This window comes from Hoplias malabaricus, chromosome 3 (genome assembly GCF_029633855.1).
Source record: "Hoplias malabaricus isolate fHopMal1 chromosome 3, fHopMal1.hap1, whole genome shotgun sequence".
Classification (NCBI taxonomy): Eukaryota; Metazoa; Chordata; class Actinopteri; order Characiformes; family Erythrinidae; genus Hoplias; species Hoplias malabaricus.
The window spans coordinates 49,960,902-49,974,305 of record NC_089802.1 but is presented as its reverse complement, the minus strand read 5'-3'; the positions used below and the strand labels follow the sequence as shown (position 1 = coordinate 49,974,305).

The window sequence follows — 13,404 nt, the reverse complement described above, 5'->3', positions numbered from 1 at the left end:
TCAAGAATGTGTAATTTATTTGAATAAAGGAAGTAAAGCAAAATAAGCTTTTTTTGTTTTGTTTTTTTTAATTAAACCAAATTATTCATATGAATAAGGACAAATGAAATCATATTTCAGTTTCCTACAAGAAATGTAAACAATTGAATGTGAGGTAAAGGTTTTGTTAGCAAAGTGTATTTAGACATAGCTTAGAATAGAATCATGTCTTTGTAAGCAAACTATATTTATTTTTGCCATAGCTTAGTGCCTGCCATAGCTTGTTCTCGTGTTACTTACAAAAAGGTGGAGCTGAAGGCATGTGTAATTCTGCTATTGTAAGATGCATTCACTGCTGGCTGTAAACATGCTGCTTGGGCAATTTCCAAAGAATTGCCAAAAAGAAATGGGTGCTTCAGAAGAGCTGTACATAAGCCCAAGGTCACCAGACCCAATGACACCAGCCACCACCACTGGCCTGTGGAGTGAAAGTGTGCTTTCTACAGTCAGGGCATACCAGTACTTCTGGAGTGAGTTGGAGTGGTGCTTGTGATCCAGAACCAATCCTCCAACATATAGACTTCACTAATTGTTTTATGACTGAATGCAATCAGATTCTCACTGAAATATAAAAAGTCCTCTCAGAAGAAACACCTAATGTCCTGCTCAATGTTTTTGATTTCAGAAGAAATGATGGATGAGCAGGTCTTCATAATCATTGAAGATCCATAGTCATTTCTACAGGATCCCTACAATAACATTTAGTGAAATAAAAAGCTATCCATAGTGTACTGCTTGTCATTTCACAGTTGATATTTGTACACGTTCTGTAATATATACCACCTATTAACAGCTATATATTATTTCCAGAATATTTGTTTAATTTTCTCCCTGTTTATCTCTGATAACTTTAGTAATCAGCATTTCCAACCAATCTAGGTCTCGATCAAACTCCAGTTTCCTCCCACAGTCCAAAAACACACATTAGTAGGTGGACTGGTGACTCAAAAGTGGCCATATGTGTGAATGAATGTATGAGTGTGTGTCGCTCTGCGACGGACTATCGCCCCCTTCATTCATTCAATCATTATCTGTAACCGCTTATCCAGTTCAGGGTCGCGGTGGGTCCAGAGCCTACCTGCAATCATTGGGCGCAAGGCAGGAATACACCCTGGAGGGGGCGCCAGTCCTTCACAGGGCAACACACACACACACACCTACGGACACCTTTTGAGTCACCAATCCACCTACCAATGTGTGTTTTTGGACTGTGGGAGGAAACCCATGCAGACACTGGGAAAACACACCACATTCCTCACAGACAGTCACCCGGAGCGGGAATCGAACCCACAACCTCCAGGTCCCTGGAGCTTTGTGACTGCGACACTACCTGCTGCGCAATTTTGTTTGACATATGCCAAATAAGGGTTTTCACTGGAAAGTTAATTCACTAGAAATGTTATACCCTGGAGCCTTTTCTGTATTGCAAAATCACCAGGCCTGTGGTTTCCAAGGGAAATAGGTGTCATGGATGACTTTACAGAGGAATTATCACTACTGTAAATCATTACCAGAACCTGTACAGTTACAAAATGCCAGATACCTCACCTCAGTGTGTGATCAAATATTTTATTTCTAGGTTTCTGGTGTGAGTGTTTTTGTCTATTTTCTGGGCATCAAGCCACACTGTTCCTTGGAGCTTTGAGTAATGTACTTGGTGAAGAAGTAATAAATACTGATTCTGTACAGTGTCATTCAGACTGCAGGGTCTCTGATTAATAAGTAACACCCAGAATAAAATAAAGAAAACTAAAGCCTAGACACAGCAAATTTATTTCTTTCCTCTGTACATTCTTCACATTGTTCTGTTAATTTGTTCTCTTTATTGAAAGATGCTATTCCATTGTTGCACAGGTTAATCCTGTAGCACCTATGTTGTTACCTGAAACACAGTCTTTTTTAACTAACATACTTGTAGTTGTTGTTTATGTCCTCTCACTACTGTCCTAACAGATTACACTCTTCCAGGAAGGTTTATATATGATGCTAGAACTATTCAGTAAGAGTTGCATTCAGCCTACAGAGCATTACATAGGTAAGGCTGATGTTTGAGGATAAGGTTTGGATTGCAAACCCCACTTCACATCCATCCAAAGTAATATGTGTAGCTCCTTCTCACCAGAGAGCACATTTCATCTCTTCTACAGCCCTCCAAAGAGCTGAATTCACTTAAGGGTAGTTGAATAAAGACATATTTTGGATAAACTTTCCCAAAGAATTGCAATGATAGTGATTTATTTTAATTATTATTATTTTATTATTAATAAACAAAATACATTTGACTATTTTAAAAAAATGATTCCAATTAAATCTGCTTTTTACACAACAGGATGAGAAACTGATCCTGATAACTGAAATGTTACGCCATCTTGGGCTACAGACCCTCAGGGCCCCTAGTAAAAGTGCCCTGATGACAGATGACATGATGTGCAATATATGTCTGGATAGGTGTAGCAGTAGCATGGGAGATATGCTTGAGGTCGAATTCTTATATCATTTATCATAAGGGTGTGTTTTTGGTAATCTTTTGTAACCATTTCATACCGGTTAGCGTCATGGTGGTCAGTGTACAGGAATCAGTGTACACAAGTCAGAAACACACCCTGGACTGGTAGCCAGTCCATTACACAGCACACACACTGTGTTACACAACCACAGTCCACCTACTAAGACTAAATTCCAACTTTCTAGAGTGTGGGAAGAAACCTGGGAACCCTGAGGAAATCCTTGCAGAAAGAAGTAGAACACATCAGACCCCTCACAGAGAGTGACCCAAGGCAAGGATTTAGCTCAGGACCCTGAAACCTTAAAACGGTTTATACCTACACTCCCTTCTCCTTCCCAACACATAAAAATACCACAAACACATTGCTAACACACTGCTAGCGCGTTTAGCCTAGCGTAGGGCATTGTTTTGAAGAATGGGCTCCCAAATTATAATGTCACGTTTTGTAATATTTCAGTGTGAATGCTAAGCTTAATCTTTGTGTTATGTTCTTGCTAGGTCTGTACATGAGAAACCAAACTACAAATAAAAATGACAACTTAGACTAAACGTGATATACATAGGTGATATACATATGGTATACATACATCAACATTAATTCATGCAAAAATTATCTGATTATTTCCTTGGCTATTTTTTTGTGCTGCCCTCAAAAGCAATTTCAGTTCATGTATTACATTTGGATTAAGAGAGGGAAAGTGGTTGGATCTTTATGATTTTCGTGACTAATTGTGGAGCTACTGAATTTGAGTTGCCCTGCCTCTTTTCCACTATCTGGGTGTTTTGAATTGTTTGCCTTGCCAAAGCACACACCCACAGCAGAACACACGCAGATCGTGATTCAGGGCTGAACAGTCACTTCACTCTGTAGTGTTCCGACGTTATCACTTAAACCGGTTCTGTCACTGTACAGAGCCACGAGCTTTCTTCTTAAGGGAGTGGCAGTGGGGTGGATATAAAACGGAGGAGGAATGATGCGCGCAGTTCAAACGGCGGTCAGCAGCGAAGATAAGACTAATGGAATGTAAGCTCTTCTACATTTCTGTATTTCTATTTTGTTTTGAATATTTAAGCTATAAATAATAAATCATATTTACCCTATATGGCCAGAATAGTGCTTCTGAAATCAAGGGTATAGGCAGGGAATTTGTCCGTGCCTCCAGCAGTTAAAGTTTATTCTAGATTGGAAGGCTTTACACTTAAAGGTGGAACATTCTGGTGTCAGGTGTCAGTAGTTTGGGTCACATAAAACACTCCATCCCAAAAGTTTCTGATGGAGCACTAATCCAAAATAAATTATTTACACTGCTTGGTCACTCGTGCTGGGGGGACTTTGGTGCACTTGGCATTGGGCATGGTGTGTGTTGGCAGATATTCCTCCTATGTGTATGCTTTTCAATGGAAATAATATAATACTTGTAGAAAACATCTAGAAATACTTAACAAGATTAATTAGTAAATGTATATGCCTCCAAATGTTTTTGCATGTAATGTACAGCCAAATATCTACAATTTATCATTATGCAGGGACTTCTGTATTTTTGACTCTAACTGATTTGCAATATCTGTTTAATTTAACTGAATTGTATCTCTCTCTCTCTCTCTCTCTCTCTCTCTCTCTCTCTCTTGCTCTCTCTCTCTCACTCACTCACTGTGTGTGTGTGTGTGTGTGTGTGTTTGTACAGCTTTGAAGGTTCAATATGTTAACCTGGAGCAGGTGCAGAACCAGGAGCAGCACAAAACACAAGGGCTGAGCTCTTCTTCTCTGGTTGTGAGGAGAGGAGAACCTATCAAACTTTCTATGTTCCTCAACAGACCTTTCAGGGCAAACAGAGATGAGCTGATGCTCAGAGTGGAGTTGGGTATGTGTGTTTTCTCAGTTATTTCAGTGTGTGGCAACACACACACACACACAAAACACAACCATGCACACAAATAGATATACCCATCCATCCATTATCTGTAACCGCTTATCCAGTTTAGGGTCGCAGGCGGTTCAGAGCCTACCTGGAATCATCGGGTGCAAGGCGGGAATACACCCTGGAGGGGACGCCAGTCCTTCACAGGGCAACACAGACACACACACATTCACTCACACACACGGACACTTTCGAGTCGCCAATCCACAAATAGATATATACACACCCAAATAGATAACCACACATATAACACAAAAACAGATTACCACACACACACAAAAATAAATAAGCAAACAAAAAGGTAAATGCACAAGAAAAATGATAATTGCACCAAACTCCACACAGACTAGGCTTGAACCCACTACCTGGTGTGCTACCATGCCGTCCACACCGCGATATATTTACACACAAAATGATAAATGCACACAAAAACATTTGAGCACATACAAGTTAAACATGTACAAAAAATGTATACATGCACATAAAGATAAATACGCACACGAAAAAAATGTGCACAGAAAAATTGAACACAAAGAAGAGAAGCATGTACACACGATACACACGCACACAAAAAGATGAATATGAAAACAAACAGATATGTATGCACACAAGATAATCATGCAAAAAAATGTGTGAACACAAAAACAAGAAACATACTTGACACAACTAAATCTAAGCACAAACACATTTTCCCTTTATCCTAAATGTAGTCGTGACATAATTTAGACATTGTCCTTCACCTTTGAGCCTTAGCTAAATGTTTAATGAAGCTAACATGGAAGCTTTTGATCACAAGTCATTAAACAGAATTTTGAAACCATCCCACATTAGTCTCAAACTACACAGACTTGCTCTGAATAAACTTTATTCTGTGCTGTACTGCATACTGGAATCCTTGTCTTCAGGGTGGTAGATCTACAGATGTGAAAGCTGGGCTTTGCTCAATGTGTTTAATCTTTCCACTCATGTATTTGTCCTTTTTCTTCCTGCATATCACAATCCCTCTTCCCTTTGATCTCTGCAGATCGTCTGGTTAATGATATCCCCATCAAGCTCTGCAAAGACTCATCCCCATCCCGGTGGACTGCATATTTTCAGCAGGCCTCGTTGGGCTCTTGTAAGATCTCACTGTATGTGGTCAGTCCTTCCAATGCCTCTGTGGGGAAATATCAGCTCCAGCTGCTGCAGACGTCGTCCTCTGGGCTGTCCAGTTTTAGGCTGGGGCAATTTGTCTTGCTCTGCAACCCGTGGTGCCCAAGTGAGTTTAATACACAACAGTGTAATTAGAGTTTACAGAACACACTATTGGACACACTTCTGTATAAAGTGACAGACGTCTGAAATGGGAGGACTATAATAATAATAATAATAATAATAATAATAATACTTTTAAGGCAAAAAATATCAAGGCATTTAAAATAAACCTTAAACTAGCACAGATATATAAGTCAGGGAACAAGAATATATAATTGTATAATTTACAGTCAAATTTGCCATTAAATAATTGTTTATTTTCAAAAGATACTGTATACCAAAGCATATTATATAAGTGAATAAAAGGAAACTAGGAAAATAAGTAAAAACCACAAGTTTCTGAAACTGAATCTCTAAACATTGTTAAAAGGCAGAAAAAATTACAACAGTGCAAATCTAGTACAGAACAATAGCTGTCAAGATCGGATAAACATTTCTAAAGCTTTGATCTTTGAAAAATCAAGCTCCATTTTTGCATCAGATCTTAAAAAAATAGCCTTCAAAGGTAATGAGTCAACTATGAGGAGAAAACTGTACATTGTGATGTTATCAATAAACCAACACTGACAAAAGGAAATAGCTAAATCAGTCCAGATCTGAACATCATTACATGTGTTGGGTGTTTGTAAGCAAAAGAAAATATAAACCATTTCTAAGACATTTGAATTACTTTGAAAAAGTGAAAAAAATGTCTGCTGGATGGACCTTGTGTGTAAACACAAACTGCTGTAAATAATTGATGTTGTTGATGTAATTATTTTTTTTAAATATATGATGCAGTCTGTAAAACTGTCTTGAAATATATGTACAAGTTATTGAGTGTGTGTGTGTGTGTGTGTGTGTGTGTGTGTGTGTGTGTGTGTGTGTGTGTGTGTGTGCGTGTGCGTGCACATCAGTGGACACTGTCTACATGCCTGATGAGAGCCAAAGGGAGGAGTATGTGAGAAACGACATTGGCATGATCTATCAGGGCACGGCCCAAAACATCAGCGTCAAACCCTGGGGGCTTGATCAGGTTTGTGGCTTTGAGGAATGCAGCAGTGTTAACTTCAAACATTTCTCATCCGTGAGAGTAATACTGCATTGAACTTTGATTTAGAATGCACAACGCCTCATTCAAAATAGATTGACATCAGTAGAGGGAAACAGATTCATAGTCAAACAGTTTCATAGTCCAGCAAGGGTCAATGCTTGAATCAGTGAGTAATCTCGTGGTGCAGTAGGTTGATGTGTTTGTTGTTTTGTCCTGTTGTGTTTACAGTACGAGAGTGGTATTGTGGACATCTGTATAATGATGCTCCAGCTGAGCAATGAACACAAACAAAACTGGAGAAGTGATTATCTTAAACGCTCGGACCCTGTCTACATTGGCAGGGTGGTCTCAGCTATGGTAAGCAACTTCTGTGTTCTTCTCCTCTTCTCTTACTCTCTACTAAATATAAATGTTCCATAATTGTTTTCGAATGTCTATACATCACATAAAGGTACATTTACAAATTTGGATCATGGATGGTGCTGCTACACAGTCAAGGGTCCTGAGTCATTTGAGGGTCAATAGGTCACAGTCTAGGAGGAATCTGGTGTCTCCCTGTGTCTGTGTGGGTTTCCGCCGGGTGCTCGGGTTTACACACACGGTCTAAAAAACACATTAGCAGGGAAAAAATGCCCAAATATACCATGTGGGCTGCAGACCTATTGTGACCCTGAACAGATTAAAGCAGTTACAGAAAGTGAATGAATCCATTAAAGGTGAATTGTCTAAAGACAACCTGTTGTTGAGAAGTTCCTAAGGAAGCATTTATGACTAAAATAGTCCTTGTATATTTAAATGATAGCAGTGTTATGTCCTAAATTTAAGGGTTGGGGAGGTTCATTCCAAGGCATTCTGCTCTTTTGGGGAGGCTTTAATGTTTCATAAACTGATCTGGATCACAAACACCACTTTTTCAAAGTTATTGGATAATTCATAGAATGCAGTCCCACTGCTCCACAGCCCAATGCTGGTCTGTTTTATACCCTATATACAGCACCTGGCATTGGGCATAATGGCACCAGTCTCAGGTTCACCTGCCTGTTGCATCTTAAAGTAGCTGAGGTCGGTGTATTTTCCTCACAGTTTTTTTTTTGCCTCTGTGCAGATTAACAGTAATGACGACTGTGGTGTCCTGCTGGGCAACTGGTCAGAGAACTACACAGGAGGTGTAAAACCTTTCGACTGGACGGGCAGTGGGGACATTCTGAAGCTCTGGGCTCTGTCCCGCTTCAGTCCAGTTAAATATGGGCAGTGCTGGGTCTTTGCTGGCGTCATGTGCACAGGTAGGGAGTGATAGAGCATGTCCTTCATGTTGGACAAATGTTAACATTCCAAAATCCTAACTTTTGATGGAAGTAAATGTAAACCATTATATTCCATGTCATTTTGGAGCGTCCATGTTGGTCCATTCAATATGAAACCTCCATAAAATGTAAAGGGTAGTTGATGTATTTAAATAATATATGAATATAAGAAATAAATGGTTCCCTTTGGACAGTGTTGTCTTGTGATTATGTGATTTTATGTGTTTCTGTGCTTCTGGATTAAAATATGTATTGATAAAAATGATTTTTCAGTGATGAGAGTCCTCGGTATCCCGACTCGTGTTGTCACAAACTTTGACTCGGCTCATGACACTAATGGGAACCTGGTGATTGAAGAGTTCTACACTGAGACTGCAAAAAAACTGCCATGTGGTAAAGACTCCATCTGGTCAGCAAAGTCCCTTAACATTTTTTATTATAGCAACAGTAATATTTTACATATAGAATCAGAGTGGAATCTGGCATGTAGAATTGTATGCTTAGCAGGATTTGCTAAGCTAATGGGTGTCTTATATACTTTTTAAGAAAACATAAAATACTTCCATTCAAATAGAGGAAGGTGTACAGCATTGAAACTAAATGTTGATAAAGTTAACACTTACAATGCCTCATAATTAAGGTTAAAACCTAAAATGCTACATACAACTGGATAACAAATTACTTAAAGTAGATAACTAAAGTATATTATTTATTATTATTGAAATTTGAAACAGTATTTATGAACAGTTTATTTCAAGGCATACTGTGGGTAATTTTTAAATAATAAAAGTACAGTAGTTTTAATGTTGTTCAACTATCTGTTTTTGGTCATTTTTTTAATACACTTTAATTCTGGCAGTTATTTGTTGCTAAAAATTATGGGGGTATATTTGTCTTTGCAGGAACTTCCATGTGTGGGTGGAGAGCTGGATGAAGAGGGCTGATCTGGGAGCTGGGTTTGATGGCTGGCAGGTGCTTGACCCCACTCCTCAGGAGAAGAGTGGAGGTCAGTCCAGTTCCATTTTCATGCATTGTACACTTAGAGAAACCTATTGCCAAAATAATTTATTTGCTGATCAAAAATGTCTATGTCTAAATCTTGGGTTTGACATGTGAACGCAGGTAATCTTAAATTGTAAGGAAAGTAGATTCTGCATCATGTCTATTGGTCTGCCACCATGACGTTTTTGACAGTGCAAAAAATTGAAATGTAAGCTATTCCTTTGGAAACTATTATTGGCAGAATATAAGCCAAAAGGGGCTAATTGTGGCAATGCCACAGAACCACTTTGGGTCCCTTTCCTTAAAATGGTTCTTCACATTCGATGATGTTTGTGAGTGTGTAGAGCCTTTTTCAAAGATTAAATTGGAATTGACGATTTTTCTCTAGGACTGCTGGTCCAGTAAACATTCAGATATGTTTATTCCTGTGGTGTATGTGTATATGAAGCTATATTTCTCATCTCATCCCTTAGGAGTGTACAGGTGTGGTCCTGCACCAGTAAAGGCAATTCGGGAGCGGATGCTGGGCGTGCCCTTTGACACCCCTTTCATCTTCGCTGAGGTGAACGCTGATGTGTGTGTGTGTATTGTGGGTCAGGGCCAGGTGCTGAGCTACACCACAGAGCAACACAGAGTGGGGTCACTCATCTGCACCAAGAGCATTGGCTCCGCCCACCCACAGGACATTACCACCACCTACAAATTCACCACAGGTGAGAGAGAGAGAGAGAGAGAGAGAGAGAGAGAGAGAGAGAGTTTGACTGAATAAGTAAGAGTCGACCTAGTGAGTGAACAAGTAAGAGAGAGTGAGTGAGGGAGTGACATTGGGGGTGGGGGGTGTGCTTGTAGTGTAAAAAAAAACTACATTCATTCATTCATACATTGTCTGTAAAAAAAATATACAGTATTTGCAAATGTCTAAAATATTTTTATCTTTCAATGCAGCAACACCACCTCGCAGATCTGCCACTACCAGTAAGTTATATTTATATTTAAGCTGTGTATATTTATTACACAATTTATATTTAAATGACCTACTGAAAGTTTTATAAGTAGCATATTGAGATTTACAGAATAAAAATATTTTTTTGCTGCTTGCAGTGTCTACAAAATTGGAAAATACCCATTGCCCTGTAAAATGTTCAAAATGTCTAATATATTAGTTTTATTTTTCTTTACAGTCTATGATTTCATTTTGGAGTCTGTAAAGTGAATATATATTATGGATGTATCACCTACCATTAAACATTCTAGCACATGTTATTATGTATCATGTATATAATATAAGTAATGAGCACCCAATCATTTCCTTTCATTGGTCGTACTAGCTCTCACACATAAAAGTAGTATGTGTTTTCATCCCTTTCCATAAATGTAGTAATTTTTTGGTATTGTCTTAACGTCACTGCGAATAAGCCCAAATTATCCCTTACCTGTCTGTCTCTGTGTGTGTTTAGGCTCAGCTCAGGGTCTTTCTGTGACTCTGAGACTTCTGAAAGCCCCCGTGATGGGGGAAAACATCACCTTCACTGTGACTATCACTAACACAGAGAACATACCCAAAACAGTGCGTGAATATGTGAACGCTCAGGCGAAGAGCTACAACCGCAGCCCCTCTGAGACCTTCTGGGAGGCACATAACATCATTCTGCTCGCTCCTCTAGAAAGTAAGTATGTGTGAAGAGTGTGAATATATGTTCATATATATTTCTAAGTTTACATTATAAAAGATTTGAGGACTTCAGACAGAATACATATACCCATATGAAAATTATATATTGACATGTTTAAAGAAAAACACATATCTCCAAGATAGTAACTTTACAGGCAAAGGAAAATCCTTCTTAACTTTCAACAGAAGTCAAGTGATTTCAGAGCATTTTTATTTGTCATGAAATGTTCACACAATAGACAATATTTGAACAAATGTTTTTGTGCAACAAATAATAAATTTATATATAAAAATTATACTGTGAATTACACTGTGAAATATTTTCAAAATATTTATTTTATTTAAATGAAAGATTCAGGGTTCAGGGATGCGGTGGGTCCGGAGCCTACCCGGAATCACTGGGTGCAAGGCGGGAACACAGCCTGAAGGGAGCGCCAGTCCTTCGCACTGTGATTTAATGAAAGATCAATTAAGATTAATTTCTCTCTCCTCCAGGTAAGGTTCTAGCACATCAGATCTCCTACAACCAGTATGCACAGCTAGGGGATGGACAGCTGGTCAACTTGGCTACCGTTGTAAAGGACGTGGCTTCTCAGCAAAGAGTACTGGCTTCTGAAGAGTTTAACCTCACCAGGCCCCTCATCAAAATACGAGTAATTACATTTTCCATTTGCAAGTTCTCACCCTTCTAAATACACAGCTCACAAATTATTTAGTAGTAAACACAAGATAATAATTCTTAAGGGGAATAGAAGAAAAATAACCCAAATAGAAAAGAGATGAAATAGCACTTTATTTATCCCAAAAGAAAAGCATGGTATTAATGAAAGAAATTATACACAAACATATACCATCCTCTCTTGACTTGTACCTTTTTTTTTCATTGTTTTCCAGATTGCAGATGAGGACTCCATCATGGTGCAAAAGAAACAGACTGCTATGGTGACGTTCACCAATCCATTCCCAGAGCCAGTGAGTGGAGTGCTGACGGTGGTTGGTGCAGGCCTACTGGAAGAGAAAGTGATTAGCAAGTATGTGGGGATGGTTTAGTTCACATTCAGTTAATTGCATTTGTCTGTTTTCAGTCTGATTATGAATGTAATTTTTTTAAAAGCAGTGAGAATAACAATGAAGCCTAATCAAAGAAACATGTAAAGAGTTTTGTCTGTCTTACAGTTCATAGCATGCAATTTAAGAACAACTTTCCTTAGAGAGTTTTTGCAATACAGTGATGAATATCTAGAGTTATGGGTCATGCATTTATTTACACTGGTGTTATAACTATATATTAAATTGCTACTCTTTATCTTCTTTGAAAGTCATATATAGTCCTTTAAAACGTCATATTATTCTATTAGCAGATATTAATAAGAGTTTTTAAAGAGTTTCTTTAAGAGTAACATTATAAACTTGTGAAAAAAAGACACTCGCCACAGTGAATTTATAATTCTTTCTCGTTGTTGATCCACTGTATTTTATCTCTGTGCAGTGTTGTGTTTCAAACCGGAGAGAGTCTGGAAACAGCAGTCAGTTTCATTCCAAAGATATCAGGAGTTAAGATGCTTCATGCAAATCTGAGACTCAGTAATAATCCTGCAGTGATCCAAGGTTTCAAAACCATCACAGTACGATCAGCGTGAAGATGACGAAAACCTTCGGACACCCACTATACACTAACTTTGAGCATTCTGCCTACAGTTGTATATATTGAAATAAATTATTTATCAATTTCCTGCACTATTTTTCTATCTGTATTTATTGTAATAATAATAATGTGTAAAAAATGTGACTCACATCTGTTCTGTATATGGCCTGGAATGATGTTGAGTCTGCTTGCCTCAATCCAGCCAAAGGTCTAACTTGCATGGGCCAGATATCAGGTGTGATGTGGACCAAATCATATGCCATAATCCAATGTCACACCCATGACATCTGGCCCATGTCTGGCCAATAACTGCCAAAAGTGGCCAAGTGACAAATGTGAAAGCAGGTGTCTGCTCTTAGTATAATTAAAATGTTAGTTATAACATGCACTTCAGGATGTATTTAATATTTGTTTTTTAATAAAGATTTGTATGTTTATTTTATTACCAATATATTTTAAGCAATTTTGTTGCTAAATATAACTCTTCACAAATGAATATTGGTTTTTGTAATTATTTTCTTCATAATGAGTACCACCAATAAGAATTTTATATTTGTAATACCAAATATTCTTCAGTTTTTATCGCCATTTTATGCTAAGGTCCCGTCCACTTTAAACAAGGACTTAACGAGACTGTCTCTGAATATTGCCCAAAAAAATAAGGCTTGAAACTGGCTTTTCATACAGCAGCTTGTTTCAAGTTTCCTTTTCCGTTGAACAAGTAACATTCCAAGAATATTTTGGAGTGTCCAGTAGGGCGCAGTATAGTCCTTTTGTAAACAAGAAGGTCCCCGACACAGGGTTACACTGATAAAAAAAAGAAAAAAAAAAAGGTAAAATTCATCTCAGATACTACGAAAACGCACCGCCTAAAAGTTATGATTGTAAATTGTTATACGAAATGTTTAACGGAGAACGCTTTTTAGTTTGGTATGTCGAGGAGATGAGGTGAGTGTATGGCAGTTTCAAAGCTGAGTTTCGAATCTTAACTTTCTTAAGTAACATTCAGATGTTTCCAGTCTGTGTGATG

General features: G+C 38.2%; 1 protein-coding gene across 1 annotated transcript; it reads left to right on the top strand.

The window, feature by feature from the left end:
* Window positions 1–2,594: 2,594 nt before the first annotated feature.
* Window positions 2,595–12,775, top strand: tgm5l (transglutaminase 5, like). The gene is made up of 14 exons (XM_066664037.1): window positions 2,595–2,628; window positions 4,231–4,407; window positions 5,489–5,722; window positions 6,615–6,733; window positions 6,980–7,108; window positions 7,857–8,034; window positions 8,329–8,464; window positions 8,958–9,061; window positions 9,531–9,770; window positions 10,003–10,032; window positions 10,515–10,724; window positions 11,225–11,382; window positions 11,624–11,760; window positions 12,219–12,775. Exons 1-14 carry the CDS (start codon window positions 2,595–2,597, stop codon window positions 12,367–12,369), a joined length of 2,037 nt encoding a protein of 678 aa, XP_066520134.1. The 3' UTR covers window positions 12,370–12,775.
* The last annotated feature ends 629 nt before the right edge of the window (window positions 12,776–13,404 follow it).